The sequence below is a fragment of the Amyelois transitella genome, chromosome 19, assembly GCF_032362555.1.
Source record: "Amyelois transitella isolate CPQ chromosome 19, ilAmyTran1.1, whole genome shotgun sequence".
In the NCBI taxonomy this organism is placed as follows: Eukaryota; Metazoa; Arthropoda; class Insecta; order Lepidoptera; family Pyralidae; genus Amyelois; species Amyelois transitella.
Window position 1 is genome coordinate 7,108,467 of NC_083522.1, and position 23,762 is coordinate 7,132,228.

At 36.1% G+C, this 23,762-nt stretch overlaps 1 protein-coding gene across 1 annotated transcript in view; it reads left to right on the forward strand.

The window, feature by feature from the left end:
- The window catches only part of LOC106132582 (receptor-type tyrosine-protein phosphatase kappa), a 112,646-nt gene that overhangs the window by 37,020 nt on the left and 51,864 nt on the right, over positions 1–23,762 (forward strand). The window contains exon 2 of the mRNA XM_013332032.2: positions 21,124–21,629. Within this exon, the coding sequence (XP_013187486.1) occupies positions 21,431–21,629 (199 nt within the window). The 5' untranslated portion in view covers positions 21,124–21,430. The remainder of the gene's footprint in view (positions 1–21,123; positions 21,630–23,762) is intronic.

The following is a 23,762-nucleotide window of genomic DNA, read 5'->3' on the forward strand; positions in this document are numbered from 1 at the left end:
TACAATAATCCACTCGAGTTAAACCGAAGCTCGCTCGGTTTAACGAAATTGAATTTGTAGCTTCATTTCTCTCAGCACTCCCTTTATCGGCAGCTACATTTTAAGCGCTTGGTCTTTGAGGTCAACCGTTCATATTATTTCGAAATAGATAGGATATTATATTTTCTACCTCGTGGCGTTTATATACATATGTAGTTATTGGCTCCAAAGCTTGGATTTAAGTTGAAGCGAGATTTTTAGAAAGAGTTTTTTGAATAAAAAAGCCTGAAGCAAAAATTCAAATCCTTCCTTTGCTATCAGAGTTTACCCCTTTTCTGAGTAAGTTAGGTTACCCTGCAAAGGTTGCAAATGCCTAATGCTCAATCCTCATCCTCATAGACGCACCCCGCGAACGAAGACTCCGTTACTTGTTAAAGTAAAGATTTGTGTTACTTTATTTATTCAAAACTACAGAAAATTTTTAATAGTTTTAGATTTGTTAAGAAATATATAATGTAGAAGGAAAAAATACTTTTTTCTTTGTATAAATACAAAAAAAAATATCAGTAATGTACTCGCGTTTTCAGAGAGCACATACCAGCTTACTGTTAAACCGCAAACAAAGTGATATCATTTTTAAAACCCTTCATTGTACATATTATTTTGTCGACTTGTCAACCTTCTGAAATTGTATGAATTTTAGCATTCCGCTTTGTAAATAGTAAACAAGGTATGCCCGGCATTTTAAATATTTCAATAGGGTGACCCTCGGCGTGGGATTGTACCTTTGAAATTCAAAATATGAATGAAGCATAATCATGTTTAGTCAAACGAAAAAATAGAAATGTACTTACCTCTAGACGTGATGTTTAAGTGAAATACGTTTTGAAATTATTCGAGATGTGTTGGATTTTTGCACAAAATTTTGTTAATTACTTTAATGTACATAAGCTAATAAGTCCATATAAAAGTAAAGCAGCTTTTTATGTTTCGAATTTGCACAAAAATGCATCCGCTCTTATTTTAATTCTTTCTTTTTTTCTTTTTCTTTTATAATTAAGTGCATTTTTTTTATTTGTGTTATATGAATAAAAATAACGCTTTACTTCACTAGCTTTTGGTGCTTTGAACCCATTTTGGAGTAAGTTGTACAAATCGACGTCACGTGCCCTAGGGAGCCCTACCCGTCACGAAACTCGCATCAATTCTCACCCATTTTGCTACGAGTGAAAATCATAACCATTTATTATGTTCCCGCCTTTTCCACCTGTTTTATTGGTGCTTGCGCCACTTACACGGACTGTGTTATGAACTTGTGTATAGGGAAAGGGAATATTTCATAATAACTGTAAGGATTACTGCTAAAGGTATTAGGTAGTTTTTGTTATATTTTCCTGATCGCGTATATTTTGATTCAGGTGTAGGTAACTGCTGTGATTCTTTTTAATTGTTTGTTCATTACAATGAGAGGAACAGCAAAGGTTTATATTATTTTTCTTCTTAATTCATGATTGTAAGACCAGAAAGAGTACTCATCCAATCATGGGAAAATATATGTAGTGTGTGCAAAATTTCATTAACTAAGTCAAAAATACAAAGCGTGGAGATTAGACAAACAAATATTCACACTTACATACATACATACATATAGTCACGTCTATATCCCTTGTAGGGTAGACAGAGCCAACAGTATTAACAAGACGATTAGTCGTGTTCAGCTGCGTGGCTTAATAATAGAGTTGAGATTCACACTTACACGTTTATGTATTACAAAATTATGAAAGTGTTGTCCTATTTCAATTCCGAAGAACCACATAGCACTCAAAGATTTCTGAATACTAGAAATTAAAGTACTACTCAGATTGAATGTGATTTATTCATGCCACTAAGTCGGTCAGTTGAATTTTTTTACAGAAATTTTTCCTTTCATAGTTTCTTTACTTATAAATGCAGTTTTAAATGTGATTTATTTTTGAGTTAGTTCTCATGAACGAGGTTTTTAAAATCTCTGCAATGTTTTTCTAAGAAAAGTACAAATCATTATATTATCATAACATTGCTGAGTACATAATGTTTTTAAATTTTGCTTATGCTTATGTGTTAAATCTTATTTATATCGCTGGATCTAAGGGCTTTAAAAGTAATATTTCCGGTAAAAGCATCATTTTGTACTGTACTACTATTTTATATTGTAATGTGGAGTACATTACAATATAAAATCGTAGTACAGTACAAAGTGATGCTTTTATTAAACAATAAAGCATTAACTTACTTACTTACTAAAACTTTTCACTCATAAATAATGTTATGTCTGATACATTATACTGAAAAAAGAAGCGAGAATAATTAAGTACTTATATATTGTCTTTTATTGATTTCTTTATTATTCTCATAATGTACATTGTACAAACACATTGTTTAAATATTATTATAGTAAAACAAAGTATGTTAAGTGCCCTTTCTCCTCAGTCCAGAAAAAAATTACATTTTATTAAAAAAAAATATATAGAGAAGGGTAAAGTTATATCAACATTTGAAATTCCAGCGTCAAAAACCCTAGGGATTCTGGATTCTAGATTTAAAGTTGGATGTAATAAGTTTTGGAGATCGGATTTCAAAAGTTATTGCCATTGAGATGTATTGGATTAAAAACTGTTCGCTCTGAACCACTAGGGATGGGAATCCAATCAATGTTTCGTTGTAAACTAGGCGTGTGGCGAGAGATTCAATTTGTCAACTAGACATATGTTTTCATGTGTACAGTCGTCTATGGTGCGTCAAATGTAATGAATTCATTGTAAAACAAGTTAATACGTTTATTTATAGTATATATATACTAGCTTTTGCCCGCGGCTTCGCCCGCGCAAATGTATTTATATTATAAGGATACGCCATAAAATTTCACCCATTTTTTTATCCCGTATCGTGCGGGGCTGTTTTATGTTTATATTTGGTTTAAATTCATATGGCTTCTCCCGTCTTGTCCCGTCTCTTCTCGTTCTGTTCCGTCCTGCCCCGTCCAGTTCCAGGGAAATCAAGGGCAAACCTCAAATTTACAGGCAATTACGTTTTTGACAATTTCATAGATCTGTTTAAGTATTTGCGTCTGATAGTCATCATCCCATGTGAATGAGCTGATGATGGAAGGTACAACTCCTCAACGGTTAGGAGTTGAAAGAAAATTCTTACGAAGTTATACGTACATGTGAGGCTATTGGTTGACCTGATAATAAAAAGTAAATCTCATTAACGTTAAGAATTTAGGTGAAAATGGATGCGGACAAATTTCGTCTCTTCACTTGTTTCCTTTTAGCTGTTTGTATGGGTAGTGTTAACACAAAATAGGGATTTAAAGGCGTGATGTTATTAATGTTATGCATGTATGTACATAATTATGTATGTTATTATGTATGTTAAAGAGACGACTGAAAGTTGTCATACAAAGTCTTTTTTTTTTAAGGATGGGAAATCATCAAATGACCTCTCCCGCTCTGGGTGGAACGGAAGGGAGTGTCAGACTTTTACTGACTAAAACCCACCTCGTTCCTTCAGTTGCCCTTTGCGTTCCGGGGCCACGGTATCTCGTTAGAACTTTCCCGCAGCCCCGGCTCAGTTTATTCCGTTTCCCCCCCTTGGGGGTTGACATTTCAAAAATCCCTTCTTAGTGCTCACTTATGTTACTAAAGGAACCTCTGTTCAAAATCTCAGACTCCTATACCGAGCGGTTTCGGCTGTGCGTTAATAAATCAGTCACCCAATCGCACCCCCTAAATCACGATTGGAGAGTAGTTTGAAAAAACTTATAATGTCAAACATATTTACTTGCCTATGTCCGTGTTCATGCCAAGTTTCAAGTTTATAAACCCAAGGAATAAGATTTTTCATAGAAACGTTTTTACCCCTTTTCCCCCCCTTGGGGGTTGAATTTCCAAAAATCCTTTCTTAGTGCTCCCCTACATATCCCAAGGAACCTACATTCCAAATTTCAGCTGTCTACGACCAGTAGTTTCGACTGTGCGTTGTCTGTCAGTCAGTCACTCAGTAACGGAAGAGTTTTATATATATAGATAATATATATAGCAAGCTCTATTGCATTGTTAAAATTGACAAATAATATATCAAAAATGCCCGAAACCGCCGAGCTTGCATGAAGAGAGTTATGAATGTGGATGAAGCAAAGGAAGTATGCAGGGATCGTGGCAAATGGAAAGAGGTAGTCTCTGCCTACCCCTCCGGGAAAGAGGCGTGATTTTATGTATGTATGTATGTACGTCATTAAATATATATACATCACGTCAATACAAACTTATCTGCTAGTGCTGCGATCACAGCCTGGCAACACCGGAATATATGACCCTTGCGAGGTAGGCAGAGCCAATCTATATATATAAAACTCTTCCGTTACTGAGTGACTGACTGACAGACAACGCACAGTCGAAACTACTGGTCGTAGACAGCTGAAATTTGGAATGTAGGTTCCTTGGGATATGTAGGGGAGCACTAAGAAAGGATTTTTGGAAATTCAACCCCCAAGGGGGGGAAAAGGGGTAAAAACGTTTCTATGAAAAATCTTATTCCTTGGGTTTATAAACTTGAAACTTGGCATGAACACGGACATAGGCAAGTAAATATGTTTGACATTATAAGTTTTTTCAAACTACTCTCCAATCGTGATTTAGGGGGTGCGATTGGGTGACTGATTTATTAACGCACAGCCGAAACCGCTCGGTATAGGAGTCTGAGATTTTGAACAGAGGTTCCTTTAGTAACATAAGTGAGCACTAAGAAGGGATTTTTGAAATGTCAACCCCCAAGGGGGGGAAACGGAATAAACTGAGCCGGGGCTGCGGGAAAGTTCTAACGAGATACCGTGGCCCCGGAACGCAAAGGGCAACTGAAGGAACGAGGTGGGTTTTAGTCAGTAAAAGTCTGACACTCCCTTCCGTTCCACCCAGAGCGGGAGAGGTCATTTGATGATTTCCCATCCTTAAAAAAAAAAGACTTTGTATGACAACTTTCAGTCGTCTCTTTAACATACATAATAACATACATAATTATGTACATACATGCATAACATTAATAACATCACGCCTTTAAATCCCTATTTTGTGTTAACACTACCCATACAAACAGCTAAAAGGAAACAAGTGAAGAGACGAAATTTGTCCGCATCCATTTTCACCTAAATTCTTAACGTTAATGAGATTTACTTTTTATTATCAGGTCAACCAATAGCCTCACATGTACGTATAACTTCGTAAGAATTTTCTTTCAACTCCTAACCGTTGAGGAGTTGTACCTTCCATCATCAGCTCATTCACATGGGATGATGACTATCAGACGCAAATACTTAAACAGATCTATGAAATTGTCAAAAACGTAATTGCCTGTAAATTTGAGGTTTGCCCTTGATTTCCCTGGAACTGGACGGGGCAGGACGGAACAGAACGAGAAGAGACGGGACAAGACGGGAGAAGCCATATGAATTTAAACCAAATATAAACATAAAACAGCCCCGCACGATACGGGATAAAAAAATGGGTGAAATTTTATGGCGTATCCTTATAATATAAATACATTTGCGCGGGCGAAGCCGCGGGCAAAAGCTAGTAGTATATATTTTGCAATATACGTAATCGATATCCGTCGCAGTATCTTCTTGCTATGTGTGTCCGAAATTTCATGAAGATATACAGATAACCCGTGGAAGAGGTGGCTTTTATTTATAATTGTACTTTAGACTGAATTGGTCATGTTTTTGCAATTTTCACTTTAAGTATTGTTGTTTTACATACTATATTTTTAATAAAGTAGAAAATGTAAGAATAATATATACATATATTTTTGTTTTCGACATCGCGATTTAATCCCGTTATTATTTTACATGTGTCTTAACAGATTTCCGAAATGAAAGAGGCGAGAAATGATACATGTGTACAAAGTTCTGGACCATAAATTATGCTCCCTTGTTCTGCTTTCGCGAATCCGAGGAAAACACATTTTTTACACCACACGACATATGAATAGATGACAATCAGGGTTGTCGATGATAAAATATCAACACATTTATTGAAAATTAAATGAAATAAATACAAATTTTAATCATTAAAATAATCCTTAAATCCACATTAGTATCTGATCTTTAGTATCCAGACAATCGACACTTTTCCTTTTTTCGTTATTGTAACCATGTTTCACCAAGTTCCAAAATGGTCTTATCTAATCAATTCTCTAATAAGTAGACTAAGGGGAGCTTCAAAACTGATGTCTAAGAGTTTAAATTGTGTGAGGTGAATACTGGCAGTGAAAATAAGAGTGTAAAGAACACCTTTAAAAAATTGAGTGACATAATAAGAAACAAGCAAGAAAATGTTGCGATTCAAAAGAAAATATTATTCAATGCAGGAATAAAATGAAATCATATAGTGATCGTCATTTTGAGAGGATGAATCAAAGCAGGTTTACTAATCAAATATACAAGCCGAGTGTAACTGGAAATGTTGAAAGGGTAACTCAATAATGAATGGCAAAATGATAGAGTCATGACACAGAAGTCTCTATCCCATCATCTAAAAGAAGAATCATATTTCAACTAATTCATAAAATATAAATATATAAGACATAAATATATGACGCAAAAGTAAATACATACCTAAGTTGTAAAGAATAACTGAAACTGACAACCCTGTACTACAAGCGACAGTGAAGTAAACAGTGACTCGACCTTGCGACAAATTTAATAAATCATCGAATCACGGCTTATTCCAACCATGTACTTACTTACATTCATACTTTTGTAGGCATTTGCGTTTTTATTTTGCCTTTTTTATTTATTTCCAGCATTCTAGAATAAAATCGCTTCATCTCTGGACTCAAGTTGGGATTGATGTTAATTGTAATTATCTGTCTTACTTATGGAGGGTGGAAGCAATTAAACTGATACAACCTGCTGCAATCTATAATAATATAAATATATGGGACAAATTAGACATTTTGAGTTAGCCTCGATCGAATAATACGAGTAACTTTGCTTAAATACGAAAAGCGGTATAACAAAAAGGCTGAGAACGCAAGCAGATACTCTGTGATGAGAGAGAAAGGGAGATATACATGTAAATCTCAAAAATACTTTTATTGAGAATCGTGGTATACACTTCGCATTGTAACTTAACATTGGGATACCTTTTTTAAAGAGATATCTCTTTAAAATAAAAGGGTGATAAAATTCTCAAATGATATGATAAGTTTAAAATCATTGCAGGTTCATTTATAATCCCTCACGAATCCAAAATAATTAACCTAATAATTATAATTACTGCTCAAATGAAAATGTCAAAAGTTCCCTCGCAGAATGATTTATTTTGTAGAAACCCGTTGCCGAAATATTTTAATGCGTAAGCCAACATTACGTGTTCATTATCCCTTGGGAATAATTCGAAGCATTTCAATTATCCCTGGTAACCATATTAAAATTCGGGTAAGTACCGCAAAATGGGAACCCTTACGAATATGCCTTACATTAAGGCTAAATGTTTTTAGAAACCTACTTTCTTTTGGGTTTTTTTCTGTCCCGACCCACTTTCCGCTTAACCTTTAAACATACATACATATGATCACTTCTTTTTGTTAAATCTTTAAAATATTTCGATAAACACTTATGTCCGCATTTACGAGTTTTATTATGGTGTTATACTTTACCTTATTTTACCTCGTCCTTCTTGCTTTAGTCCCGGATGCATCCTCATCCTCATTTGAACATGGATCCTAGATTGGGTGAGTCAGGTTTTTACACCTTACGATGTTTTCCCTCACCGTAAGAGCATCGGTTTGTATTCAAACTAATGTTCATAAATTTAAAAAAGTCGTTAGTACATGGCCGAAGTGGGATTTTAACTTATTTTACTGGTTGTGACTAATAAAGCTTATAAAACTGACATCATAGTATTTGGTTCATCTTGTTACATAGCTATGCTTAGCAAATACGTAAACCTGATTACAGTAAAATATGATGGGCATATAGAGTTATCAAATTATAGTGAAAATTTAGTTATCTCACATTGACAATACTGAGAAACCTTGCCAAATTTTGACGCAAATTCTAGTAGTTGGTTACTAGGTGCGAAAACGTAATTGCATTTAAACTATTCCAACAAGCCTGTCATGATGGCACTCAACGCCAGCATGAAATGGCGTTTCTATCGGAGGATTGACGCTTCTTAGGTATTTCAACATTTTTCGAACAACCAACCCTGAAGAGCTTGAATTCTTGCCCCTTTTTTTCATAAAACCATTACTGGGATCACTAACTACTCCATTCGAGCTACGGTCGCGTAAATTTTTCGAGAATTACATACATAAAATTACGCCTCTTTCCCGGAGGGGTAGGCAGAGACTACCTCTTTCCACTTGCCATGATATCTGCATACTTTCTTCGCTTCATCCACATTCATAACTCTTACTTCACTTCATAACTTCGAGAATTACCTACGTCTCTTATTTAACCTATAGTGTATATCTCTATCTATATACACTATAGAACTTTCAATTGCAACACAACTAAAACTGTTTTCTGTTTCGCTAACTGTGATCAGTTCAGCCTGCAGGCATTTTAATGGCGTATTACCTAAAAATAGTGTTTGGAACAGACTTCGATCGATTCTTCGATTCAAGGCATAAAAAGGCTACAGCTTACACAATATTTTTTCTGACTGTGTATCGTCGTTCTCCACTACCTCTATGGTCCAATAGTTGTGTTTGATGGCCCGTATCTTTATTTAGTGTGTTTTAAGAATAAAAACGTATATTTGAATATTTTTTTACTATTTTATAATGACAATTAAAGTGAGTTTCACGTGAATCTGCCAGATGGTAAGAAAGATGCGGTCAAAGGTGGTGCAAGCAAGTTCAAATGATACTTTTGCTTCTTAAGTTGTGGGATTCAAATATTCGGCGAATCAAGTGTTGCGTTGGGTAGAAATATTGATTAATCCTAAAGAGGTAGACAGAGACTACATCGTTGTTCCACTGTTCACACCTATCTTTTGCTTTAACTGTATTTTCAATCAAATAATAATATATTGTTTTGACATAACCTTAGCATAACTAATTCTTTTTCTTATATAGTCTATTTATACAGTATAACTATTATAGTTCCTGTAGTCTATCATTACTAACCTTAACGAAATCATATATTATCTCCTCAGGTTTATTCCACATCTCATTTCACTTATTCTAATTGCTTTTTGTTCATATCTCGCAATGACGAAAAAACGTCGCCTGTGCGGAATTCACAATCTGTTGCGTGGCAGATCCCTAAAAAATCGTTTAGGCGGGCGTCGTTTGTGTTCGCAGTTCTGCTCACAACCAGAAATCTGGTTGAATTTTTTATCACCATTCTCTTGCTGTCGCAAAGGCTAATTGGATATCTCTTTACGGAGCTTTCCGGATACGGCGTTTTTATAGACTTGTAACGTAAAGAATTTAGTCGAAAGTAAACATTTTTCACGAATTTATGTATTGTAAGTGATGCGTTTTGTTGTATGTGATAAAGCTTCAAAAAATTAGTGTACGTGGTTTAGTTTTTTAATTATCACATACAAATTATTTCAAACTCGCCTCTCTCCCGTAGGGGTAAGCGGAGTCTATACTTTTCCACCTGCGACGGTCCCTGCATTCTTGGAAATATGATCGTGGAGTGAAAAGCGGGGTTGTTCATGCGTTGATACGAATTTTTCCACTTCCTCTTACTCGGAGATTAAATGGTTGAAAGTCATTATATATGTCTCAAGACATATGCCTTATGAAAGTTCGTAAATTGTGTCGCCATTTTGTATCCACTTATATTCCGTGTAATATAGTATCATTTAGTTACTATCCCTTAAGTATATTAAACTGCTTTAAGCTTTATGTGTTTCATATGCTTTTACCATTTTAAAATTACCCTTGAAAACATACGGGGCATTCGTGTACAAAATTACACGACAGCAAACTACAAAGGTTCATAATATTCCCAATTTTGGGAAATTTCGGTACACGGCACACACAAAATAGCATATAATTGAATTCATTCTCAATCATGAGCAATTTTTTCTTCAATAAAAGGATAGGTGGCTCTTGGGAATATCTGGGGTCTGTTACATTCGCCTGTGGGATAAGGAGGCGCTTTTCGGGGAACCCTTCTTTGATCTTATTTTGTCAATGTACTACGAATAGCTTTGTATTATATTTGCATAATATAAGGTAGGTTTTACGAGTATGATGGTCTGGTATCGAAAAAAATACATAATGTGTACCAGCTACTTTTTGTAGAAGACAATCAAGGGAAAGGCTAATAAGTTGAAATATTTTTTTTTTTATTATTTTGGGATATTTCAAACATCACTCAATAATTGTCATATCTTTACATGCATACATATAATCACGCCTATATCTCTTGCGGGGTAGACAGACGCAACAGACTTGAAAATACTGATAGGCCACGTTCAGGTGGTTGTCTTACTCATTGAATTGAGATTCATATAATAACAAGTAACAGGTTGCTAGCCCGTCACTTAAAATAAGAATCCCAAGTTCAGTTAGTTGTTTAGTTTTGTTTTAGTTTAGTTTCCCTTAGTCGCCTTTTACGACATCCATGGGAAAGAGATGGAGTGGTCTTATTCTTTTTTTAATGGTGCCGGGAACCACGCGGCACATCTTTTGCTTTCACAATATTGGTTGACGGCGAATAAATTACTTAAAAGTAAATTTACCTCCGCTTCCAAAGCGTCAGTGCAGAAGAAGCGGTGACAAACTGACGGAAATTGACGGAACCTATAATTAAAACGGCTGTTAATCCTAACGCGAAACAGTCAAAACTCGAGGATCTTACCCCAGCTTTTTTCTACCTTCTTTTTCATCCTGACCTTGACCATGTCTCTAGATTCAAGTATTTAAACGAATCGACTCCCGTCTTACCTCCTTAAATTTGACAGGAGAACGTAACCCGCACTGTCTAATGGCTACATATTAATGATTTCTCTACATATCTACCCTAAAATCTTCCATCCTTGCCTTCCTTCCTATATTATATCTAAGTGTACAAAATACGCATAAATTAATATAAGACTGGTGCGCCCTGGGCCTCTGATATTCATTACGCACCGTTAATATTATGAGGCGTTTCCAAGCTCGTCAAATATTGAAATTTCCAATTTATCAGATGATAAATTCAGATGAGATAATAAGGAAATAAAACGCAATCATTTTATCGTTTGAAAGGAATTACGTAGACAGCGCAAATTCCGTAAAAAGAAACACGAGCAAGTGGACCTCTTATTGATTTTTTACATCTCATTAAACATTGGCCGTCTGGTTCCCGGCATTAAAAAGAATATAATACTCCATATCTTCCCATGGATATCGTAAAAGGCGACTAAGGTATAGGCTTAGTAGCTTAGGATCCTTGTTTGAAGGCGATTCTTGTAGACTGAATAGCAACCTAGTCGCTATTTGAATCTCGATTTCACCGCTACGCCATACAGCTGGACGCGGCCTTTCAGACTATTGGCTCTGTCTACTCTGCAGAGATATAAACGTGAATACTAAACGTATGTTAAACATTCGATGGTCGGTCATATTTATTGATTGATAAATAAAATCTTATATAAAACATCACATGTGAAACTAGGGTTGTGTGTCGCAGAAATGTAGTTGTTACAAGTTTCTGAGATTTCTGTATATCCGAAAGATCATGAGAGCTAATGGACTTAAAACTGAAGAAGCTGCAGACTAGACAAAGAGTGAAGAAAAATATCGGTAAGCGGACCCTAGACCTCAAAGCATTTTAAAGAAAAGATTTCAAGCTACTTCTAATGCCTTTCAACAAAATGTTTTAAATAATAAGTATGAGTTACGGAGAAATTGTGTTTGAGAGTCAATCTCGATGGTAATCAAGTTGATGGGGCCCGGGGCGTGTAATTATTCCTAGTTTGCTCAAACTCCAGTTTTCTCTTTAATTACTCGTATCTTACGCTGAAAACCTTATTAACGATGAGTCGAGAATTCGTTGTTTACCCTTTGGTGCAAGGCTTTTGTAGCTGTTATGAAAAAAGTGTACAGAATGTTTAGTCAAAAGATCACACAGGTTTTACAAGAATGTCTAATAAGAGTCGTAAGAAGCGATGACTTCGAGAATACATTATTTTTTTTTTTTTCAAAATTGTTAATAATCAAAAACAACTAAACCGATATTAATGCCATTAGAACTTGAAAAAGATATAAAGATCCTACACACATTTAAAATTTCATCAAAATCAGACCAACGGTTTAAAAACAAACAAATATACATACAAAAAAAAATTTTTTTGCTCTTAGTTGGTAGGCCTCACTCGCTTCGCCCGCTTGGTCAAACAAAAGTGGAAACTGAATGACAATAAACTGACTGACCAAACCGCTGCGGGTTAAAGGCAGATATTTAATCTTAATTTTGCATGTTATTTCCGTATGTGGGATTTCCTCAGAAATTCACGCGGGAACGAAAAATCACGCAAATTTACGTACGTAAGTTTTTTTTTAATGGTCGAGCAAGAATTATGTAACAGAAACGCCAAATTTTTGCAGCAATTCAAATGACGACACATAACAGGTTTTATTGGAATTTGTTTCAAAAGTTGTAGCCTTTATCTCGAAATGTTTTAGGCTTAATATTTCCTCAAAACGTATTTACCTTCTTTGGCGGAAATCCAACGAAGCGAGCCGCGGACAACAGCTAGTGAAATTAATTTGAGATATGCCTTCGGGGCCGAAGTGCGGCGACCTCATGATTTGATCCCGGAATTATTTTCGTCAATAACGTCTAGCATTCATGTTTTTATGGATCCCTCGGAATGTTTGCACAATTACTTAGGAATTAGGTACGAGTATACTTTTGTTTTACGTCTGTTCCTTTTGTTTTTATTCGTCATTTATACGTGACTCGTTTTCACCAGAATCTACGCCAGCATGAAGTTAAAAATTAAATTCTTGATTACAGGCTGTTGCCCGCAACTTCATTTTAAGTTTACTGACAATATAAAAACAAAATTGACTCACAGTATTGCCCCCATAGAGGGGTGGGTTGAAATTTTTGTATTACAGTTTTTAAATTAGACAAAGCCTAATACATCTGAAAATTTGATTTGATACTACTACTATCAAGTTGAAAAAACAAAACCAAAAAAAAAATCTGACGAAGTCGTTAATATTGAAAACTTCTTTTCAACTTGCCAGTAACTGGACAAAAGAAAAGCAGTAATGGAGAGATTACCGTCCTGAACATTTTTTATTTAACAAACCTGCGAAAGAAAAATTGGCTAAGTCTGAGTTTTACTGCTTTCATTGTTGTTCTGTATAAATACAGTTACAAAACTATATTTAAATTTTATATATTCTTAATTTCTTAATGTATCTATAAAACAGTTATATCAGTCTTTTGCTGTATTTGTATGCAATGCAACTAGTATGCGTATAACTTTTGAAAAAGGATTAACATACATACATACACGTCATAATGAGAACCACCTTTTTTTGTAGGTGGTTAAAATCAAAAAGAACTTGTAGCGGGAGCAATGAATCGGCTCGACCGCCACCAAAGGGAAGATCTTCCGCCAGGCTAGGAGTTGTGCCTGGGGAACCGCGGCTCCGACGATGTTGTGTCGGAGGTTGTATATATAGTTCCAATCCGTGAAATCTCTGAAATCGCGTCTTAGATACTTCGCTGCTATTGGTTGAACGCGTCAATTTCTTCGCAATGATTCACAGTTGTTGTGAGATTGGATGTTGTGACGAGTGGCGTAGAGATGGCGCCACAGTACTCCCCCCCAAGACCGGAGGTCTGAAGTCTTGATCTTGCTGTGCAATCTGTGCTTCGGTAGCTTGCAAGTGCCAGTTGTCTTCCAGTGAGTCGGAAGTTGCTCGAAGTCCTAGTGAGTCAGGAGTGAGCCGTTGCGTTGCTCGTAGTCTGCGGTGAGTCGAGACAGTAGAGAGCGAAGTCGACTTGTTGGCGCCGGGAGTTATCGTGCAGAGCTGCCACGCTGGAGAAGAGCGGCCGTCGAAGAGATCCAGGCGTGGGCTGCGGTAGATGCATCGGTCGCTGAAGTCGATGAGAGTGAGTGCGGGTGGAGACAGGACCAGGAAGCTCGTTGAGTTGGCTGCGATGGACCTGCTGTGATACCCAGTTGCTGGCTTGCTGTGAGACTGCCTGAGAGTGAGGAGTGATGCTGAGGATTGGAGTGAATGATGATGGAGAAGGTTGCTTCCAATCACGTCGGGGTCACCAATGTAGCGGGAACAATGAATCGGCTCGACCGCCACCAAAGGGAAGATCTTCCGCCAGGCTAGGAGTTGTGCCTGGGGAACCGCGGCTCCGACGATGTTGTGTCGGAGGTTGTATATATAGTTCCAATCCGTGAAATCTCTGAAATCGCGTCTTAGATACTTCGCTGCTATTGGTTGAGCGCGTCAATTTCTTCGCAATGATTGACAGTTGTTGTGAGATTGGATGTTGTGACGAGTGGCGTAAAGATGGCGCCACAAACTTACTGATTCTATTCTAACAATGTGTTTATTATACACTATATTTATAGATCTAAGCATACATAGGTACATAGAGACACAGGTATATGCGGGAAGCAACTTTCCTTTATACTATGTTGTGATAGTGCCGTCTGGTTTCCGGCACTTCAGAAAAGAACTACTCCTTACTACTCCTACTTAGTTATAAAGTAAAAGGCGACTAAGAGATAAATTTGGGATATCTTTTGTAGACGATGGGCTAGCAGCCTGTCACTTTTTGAATCTCAATTCCATCATAAAGCCATAAAGCTGAACGTGGCCTATCAGTTTTTGGCTCTGTCTACCCTGCATGGGATATGGACGTGACGAGAACAGACAAAGATGCGTCAAATATGTATATATGTGTCATTATTCTTCACCTCGTTCACTGCGGATCTCTAAAAACGAAGACAGTGGCGCAATCACACGGCCGGTGTTCACGAGACGGAACCAAGGCGCTGAATATTTGATGCTCGTTTGGACCGACGGTTTCAGCAGGTGTCTCGCTTGAACGGACCTCAAACGAATTGAAACAACTTCTCAGGTACTCACATAATGTATGTATATGTTTGAGAAACGCAAGCAGGCATACATAAATTATAAGGTTCTTGTGAATCGTCTGATAAATTTATAATTGTATCTGCGGAGAGATTAGGGTGTGTAACTATAATTCAAGTTCTGTTTCTTTTAAATTCCTTTAAAAACATAAATGAGCAAGTGAAGTATTACATGCTTGCAGGGGAACCTTAGGTCACGATTTCAATAAATAAACTCTTTAAAAATTTTGGTATTACACTACACAAAGTACATACCTACCTAATTTATTTATACGTAGGTACTTAGTTATACAAAGCGAGTGTCGTTTTATCTCCACAACTTTCCCCAGCAGAGATCCGCTCCATATCTTTTTTATTCCTTGCAAGATTTTGAGGAGAGGAAGAAATAACTGACCATAGTATCTATAAAAGTTGAGGATACAACCATAAAACACGTTACAATGAAAGAGGAATGAAATGAGTGGCGTGTGGATTCCAGCACCAATACAAAAAAGAATAGGACCACTCTATCTCTATCCCATAGATGTCGTAAAATGCGACTAAGGGATAGGCTTACAAACTTGGGATTCTTTTTTAGGCAATGGATTAGCAACCTGTCACTAATCGAATCTCAATTCTATCATTAAGCCAAATAGCTGAACGTGGCCATTCAGTCTTTTAAAGACTGTTGGCTCTTTCTACCCCGCAAGGGATTTAGACGTGACCATATGTATGTATGTATGAAAGAGGAAAATATCCGAGTTTTGAACACGCGTTGAAACCGTTTAGTTTAAAAATTATTTCCCAAGCTTCCCAATTTGCATCGAATCAGTGTTTGAAACTCTTTCAATAAACAGAGCGGTCAGACCCTTCAAAGCAACAAAAGCGTTTAACTAACATCATTTACCTATAGCTTCGTTGCTGAGCTTTACTGTAACGCAATTAGGTAACTTTTACTCCGGAAGAATTCTTCGGACGCTTTGTAACTATACTCCGAAGTATTCAAATAAATTTGGACCAGTAAATTTGGCTTCATGTACCACTTAATAAAGGTTTTAAAAGTTCATGCAGAACTATAGACTTAATAACTAACTATAATCTCTTTCCTATGGATGTCGTAAAGGAAATAGGCGCACATCATCTAGTGCAAGTTTCTATGCTGGCCTGGTAGCGAGGGATCAAGCTTCTTAGGTTCTGTCTACCTCATAAGGGATATCGACGTGACGTTAGTATGATCAAACAGGTAGTAAAACTTAGTATTATACTCGTATTATTACTTATATATAAGAACTGCGACACAAATAAATATTATTCCACTATTGTGGACTCAGACCTCAATCGGCTCTAGAGCTCGTTAACAGGATTTCTACCGTAATAGACGCTTTCATAATAAAAGACCTTTCCTTTGTCAACATTTTCTTTATACTTATCAATTTCCGAGAAATATTTTTACTCTGTGAATTTTTTCCACGATGGTCTCTTAGGATAGAATAGGAAAGATAATATAGTGAGTGCCAGGTGCTTCGCTACTCGCGCAGACGGTAAAAGTCAATCAAGGGAAAGGCTAATAAACTTGGCATTCTTCTCTTAGGCGATGAGCTAGCAACCTGTCAATGTCACTCTCAATCTTAATTCCATCCATACATACAAATATAATTACGTATTAATCCCTAAAGGGGTATAGATAAGGCCAACAGTATTGAGTCTTGAAGCAACTGTCACACACATTATGAAGCCTTTGATGCCTGAGAATAATTAAACAAATAAAAAAAAAATGAAGGTCATACTTGAAACTTGTGACACTTGACCCGTTAGGTAGAAAGAAGTGATTTAAAAAGCATTGTATGTTTGGTTTTGCTTTAATATCTAGAGGTTTTCTATAAAAATACCCCCAAAGACAAACTTAGTTAATATTTATTATAGGTTGGTACAACTGCATACTTGAATCATTACAAGCCGATGTATAAAACGATTCTACGAAATTGTTCCTCCAATCTCATATTCCATAATTTTTTTTAAAATATGTACACAAAACGAGTATCAAACGTTAACCAAACATTCTCGTACGTCCATCTAAAATGAGTGTAAATTTTTGAATGAATCATCACTTCGAAAATAGCTTCCATGAGTTTCACACTCAATTGCTCGTGTTACATGACGCACCTGCATGATGGTCATCTGTTTGTAGCATTTTCAATGAATACAGCTCTGATTCTCCGTACGAACGCCCTTCGCACGAGGATCAGTGAATCAGCAAGAAAAATATGTTTGTTTGTGAATGGCGTGGAAAATCACGCATCTTATAAACAGATTTCGTGATTGCCTTGATCCTAACTAATATTATAAACGTGAATGTAAGTTTGTTTGTTTGTTGTCTCTTACCTTCTGAACGAGACTTCTTGTAATTTCGCGCATACTTATTACATAGTCTAGAGAAGGCCACTGTCGTTGCATTTGCGAAAAACCTTTTGAAGGTCGTGCTAAATTCGCGCCTGCGGACATGTATTCTTTTGTAGGTGGCGCTAAATTCGCGCGGGCAGAGCCGTGGGTAAACGCTAGTGATTTATCTTCCAAATTATAAAACATTTTCTAAATCTGTATCCTAAATGAACAAGAACAGTATCACTGATACTATATATGTTGTCTTTGAATTTCTGTTTCGTTTCGTTTTCTCAGTTGCACTCTCCGCCACCATCACAACCGAGAGTAAGCTTTCTGACATTTTTGTCTCTCTACGTTACACAAAGATATTTTCTGTAGCTGTTATTATTAAAGATAATATCTGAAAATACACTCTACGTTACTCTGATAAGAGAGAAATGATGTCTGATTCTCGCTGCAATAACATTCTTTTCTCTGCACTACAAAGGGCGCGATCAGATAAACCTTAGAATTCAAGCGAAGTATGAAACCTTACAATGCCGCCCGCCCACATCTCAAATTTCCTACAGTAAACATTTCGGTGTAAAAATTACTTTCATTTTGCGCGTAGGAAGATTATTGTCCCTGAACTTGTCGTGAGAAAAATTATGATCGTCACCTCAATATTCTTGCCTCGTAATCCACGAAAAAATCCTGTCAACAACGGAAGGCCTGTAATTTATGTTCGCGGATGTTTGCAATAGTTTTATCATGCGCTATAATGATTGACACCAACGCCTTTTCCCGACGCTAAACAAAACATACAAAAAATTTACGTGCATATTGTTCCCGTCCTTTATTTATAACCTCGTCGGCTAGTCTAGCCGCATACCGGTATATCTGCAATGAATTATATATCTTATGTAAATAGCATATGGTTTAAAATTCATTACATTGGCAACGAACGATAAATCTGTTGACCTATTGGTAGATTAGTTGACGGTAATAAATGTTTGGCGTTCAATAATAATGAAAGTGGCTGGGCGCGGTTCATTTGCGAAATATCAATAAGCATTAATTCATCGCGTCGAGGTATTCAACCCACTTCTGATGTTCTATTTAGGATTAAAATTTGCCAAGTCAACATTACTAGAGATCTGTGTAAACATTTATGTTCATCAACAAGCGACAAGTGATATTTCACTTACCAACTTTCGGCCTTACGTACCTTGCTTCTAAAGTCCCGATCAAGTCATGATAGAAAATGATATTTTTAAGGTAGATCATGTGTAAATTATCCTGGGGCAGAGGTAAGTAAAGCCACACATAGGAAACAACTAGATGACAAAAGCGCCTAGTAACAACTAGTGGACAAATTCACATACCAAGATGAATCTTTGACGTAGAAGATTGGCAAGACGGGTGCATCAGAATATGGACATTATCGTTTGTAATGAGCGTTGGCTGAAGTCCAACTGTACGGGACATCGCGAACAATACGCCAAGTATCCGAGGACAAAAGTACATGTAAAAATACGCGATAACAGCACGGAAATAACTTTCATAGTTCTTGTGTTTTCGACTAATTAGTTTTAAATTGCGACAAGATGTAGGTTGCTAACCTTTTAATATCTCAGAATGGCCTTTGAATTTTTTGACTACTAGCTCTGTCTTCCTCGTGGAGAATAAAACTTGAGATTCCTCTTTTAGACGATGGGCTAGCAACCTGTTACCATTTGAATCTCAATTTCATGATAAGGCCATATAGCTAAACGTGACGTATTATGATTAAACGTATGAATGACAAAAATTCTGGTTAATTTTTTTTTTGTCAATATCTAAAAACATTAATAACAATCTTAGCTTTGTTTCTCATAATGAAAGACATAGACATATACTGTGGATTTCCAGCTTCCAAATAAATTGTGTGACCATGATTGCAGCTAGCTTAGCTTTGCATAAAAAAGAGGTAAAATATTTTTGATGGATTCACGGTTAGAAGCAGACTCCATTATCCTCCTCAGATCACAAGCAATGATTATATTCTGTTATAATGCGTCACACGCACACACGCCCACTAGTCCTTCATTCATAAAATGGAAAGCACGCCTTGGAACAATTTCAATAAACAGATTCCTGTTTTGTTATTTTTATTGTATAGCATTCCTTTGAAATTAATAACATCTTTCGTTTCACGTAATTTGTCAGAAATCCGGGGATCGGTCAAAAATGGGAACCGTGACGTCACAAGTACTGAAATAGTGGGAGTTTTATTTTTAAATGTCAGTACATTACCATCTCTTATTCATTACAGTCGTGTGATATATTTTTTAAATTTATTTATCGGTAAGTTTACAACAAACTACAATTTTAGCATGTAATGGCATTATGGTCATAGACAGCTATGATTAATGTAATACATGCATTATTAAATCTAGCTACCAGGCAAAATATGTTGCTCCGATTTTAATGCGGTTTTCTTAAATGTAACATTTAAAAACTGGTATAAAATTTTCTGTTTAAAATCATTTACGAGAGCACAAAGACATTAAATATTTTTTCAATAAAATCTTAAAAAAATCTATTCTATTTCATCATCAAAAATTGCGAAAATTTGGCCAGTATTTTTAAAATAATCCTATACTAGATTGAATTTTTTATTGTATAATACTGGCACATGAACTGAAATGTTTTATTGGGAATGTGTTGTAAAAGTGCTATTCAGTGCACCTGTTCCGTTCAATAATATTATCTAATCGCCCACAGCTGTTTCTTTTTAATTCTTTCAGTTTAGCCGAGTTTCAAAGATAATTTTCGCGCGGCGAGTGTAAATCGGTAGGTGAATAAGTTAATCAAATCGAGAACATCCTGACATTAAGTTAAAATCTAATAATAAAACAATAAAAAAAATTGTCTGCACACTAAAATATTTTAAAAAAATACCACGACGGTCTGTTTGACCGTCGTGGTATTTTTTTAAAATATTGGAAATATAGAAATTACACCTTAATAAAAATCGTTCAGCGATGCAAACGAAGTCGCGGGCATAAACTAGCAAAAAAATGTACCATTCGATAATAAAATTATTGACATGTTTTCAATCATAGTGAATATCCAACTGTAAACCAACTAACGAAACTATTATGATGAGCCTGTATAGAAATGAATAAACATATTAAAACGGACAATTATAGTTTTATGCAGAAAAAAATGGATAATACAGCTGTTGTAGTTAATTTACTTTATTGCACATAAATATTTAGATTTTATTGAAAACACGGGCTAGTCAAGGTTGACTAGCCCGTGTAAAGAGTACATTTAGCTTCTCCACCTCGTGGTTTTATTCCTTGTTTTTGGTTGGGTTAGTCTGGTTTTTACATGAAGCGACTCCCGTCTGAGCTGAGGTGGTCAGACGGATCTTTGCAGGGGAACTTTCATATAAAGACTTTCATAAACATACATAAAAAAGGCTTTATTAACTGTTTTCAAGATATTTATTTATACATTGTTGTACAAAATATAAATGTATAGCTCGATTACCGAAATTAATGAGAAGGCTATTAGGTATTAAAGACCCTCAGGACTTAGAATACATATTATATTTTACGAAAAAATAAATTACTTAATCTATTTCAGGTACCATTTTAATTTTTATTTACGTTTCTTTCTGTTGTTTCAGGAGGCGGGTGGCTGAGTGTACAAAAAAAGTGTTCACTTTAAAAATGTCCGCGTTATTATGATATCGCGTAAACCTGTCCCGTACTAAAACCAAAAAACAAAATACAAAAGAAAATGTGTTAAAAATACATCAGTGTCAAATTGTACAAAGTGTAAATAGTGATTTTTATATTAATTATTATTACTACGCTTAGATATAGTTATTACTTGTGTATATATTTTTTTTTAAAGTTCAGGAATCGTGAAATGAGTTGCGCGTGATTTTTCTTTTTTTTTTCTTATTTGGTGGTCGTTTATTTGTGGCAAAGATGTCCTCGAGGACAGGACAGCGTGGTGCGTCCGTGACCACGAGTCAGAGGAAGCATCGCTCCAGGTCTACCACCAGGTATGACCTGGAGAAGAAGCCGAAGAAGAAGGAGACTATGAGGTCGACTGGCACCACCAGTTTGGTGTCCATCCCTAATAGCATTAAGCTGACAATGCTGAACAGTGGCCTCATATCTTTTGGTAAGTAAATTTTTCGAAGAAACTCATTTACTTAAATACCTATTTATTTCGTTCTTGTTTTCGTTCTAGTCAGGTCAGGGAGCTAAAAAAACAGTTTACCAAGCAAGTGTCTCTCTAACAAATAAAAAAAAAACCAACTGACTTTTAATCTGTCACAATCTCAATCAGACCTTATGGCCACACGGGCTCGCCGGAAGCCTATATTGCTCTGCGGGTCAGACACAGGCGAAAACAATATCCACACAGCATAATATCTATATCGCACAGTTTGAAAAACACAGATTGATATGCCTATTCCTTAATTTTGTTATACAAACTTCGCGGGAAAAGAGGTAACTGGTGATTGGTAAATATTTTTTTCCTCGCTGCCAGACTATACTATTGCAGACATTACTAAGCCGCATTGGTTATCCTTTTTATCTTGCATATTTCATGAACGAATCATTATTTTAGCGGTTGTTTTTGCCCAGTCGAGATTTCAAGTTGTACAACGGGCTATATGGTAAAAAAAAATTTAAAATCTTTTGTAGAGGTAAAGAAGTTTAAATTGTTACTAATTATAACGTCGGGGCTACTAATTATTACGCGGTAGACTGAGCTAACTGAGGTTGAGAAAGACTGGACTCGCTCAGCTTAAAGATGGAATCGAAATTCAAATAGTGACTGGTTGTTAGCCGATCACATACGCATTTTACGACATCCATGGGAAAAAATAACGAATTCTCATTTTTATCACTTTTACATAACTGCTTTTGTACCGTCAAATTCAAAGAAACCTGACCTATGATTTTGGTTTTGCCATGTTTCTCTGCCGTTCATTGTACCGTTTTGTTTTAATTAACACTTTACCTTAAATTTCTGTCATAATTATACGTTGGTTAATAATTAGCTGCGCTTTTGTCAACACTGAATTCAAAAGTTTAATGAGTATCTAAAGATGACTGACAGTTGTGATTTCATTAAAACAACCACATTTTCAATTTGTGTTGTGTGGCTCGTGAAAAACATAGAAACTGTAAAACACAAGAGAGACCATTATTTAGAAACGAATTAAATATCTTTCGTGTCGATAGCTTATACTCATTCCCGCAATAACTACTAAACGGATTTGTACGGAACAATTTATATATAGAAACTATACATACATACATATAATAACGTCTTATACAGAGCCAACAGTCTTGAAAAGACTGACTGGCCACGTTCAGCTGTTTGGCTTAATGATAGAATTGAGATTCGAATGGTGACAGCCTACAAGAATGCCGAGGGAGGAAACTATAGGTAAACAAATTAAATTTTACCTTGTAACACAGACTTTAATTACATGCGGCAGACGCAACTCTGAAACTTTAAAAGTAAATAAGTTTATAAGTACATATTGACTATGACAAACCCACAGGACAAACAACGGATAGCCCAAACCGCTGGACTAGAGGTTTTAATTTTGGTTGATGATTTGGTCTAGAGATGCATTAAGAGAGAGTACTACGAAATTCCCGCGGAAATAGAAATTACCGGGAATTTTCTTTTCACACGGAAGAGCTGCGGACTTACTACAGTAAATTCACTTTTATCTTCATACATACATAAATTACGCCGCTTCCCTGGAGGTGTTGGCAGGGACTACATCTTGCCAAATGCCATGATCACTACATACTTCTTCTGCTTCATCCACATTCATAACTCTCTTCATGCAAGCTCGTTGGTTTTGGGGACTCGAATCTTGACCTCAATCTCCATTCTATCGTTTATTCCTGTTGCGTCCTTACTCTTTCATGATTGATAAGAGGAAAGGTCAGCTAATTACGGGAAGCGACAGCCGTCTGACCCCTTAGTAAACAGAAGAAGCTGATTAACTTGATTCATGGTGAAAAAGATATCTAGAACTATAATTTCCCAAAAAAAGGCAATGGTATTTACTTTAAAATATTTCATATGATTTCAATTACGAAGAGGTTATCCCAAGAAGGCATATCTTTTACCGTATGATCATAGGTTCGCATTCAATCTAATTTTGGTAAACTGTGGAATTTGAATACTGTTTATTTAAGACACACTCAGGTCAAATTCATAGATAGTTCTGTTTCATAGATCGAGGTTCGTTACCAAAGTTGTAAAATTCCCAAGAACAAT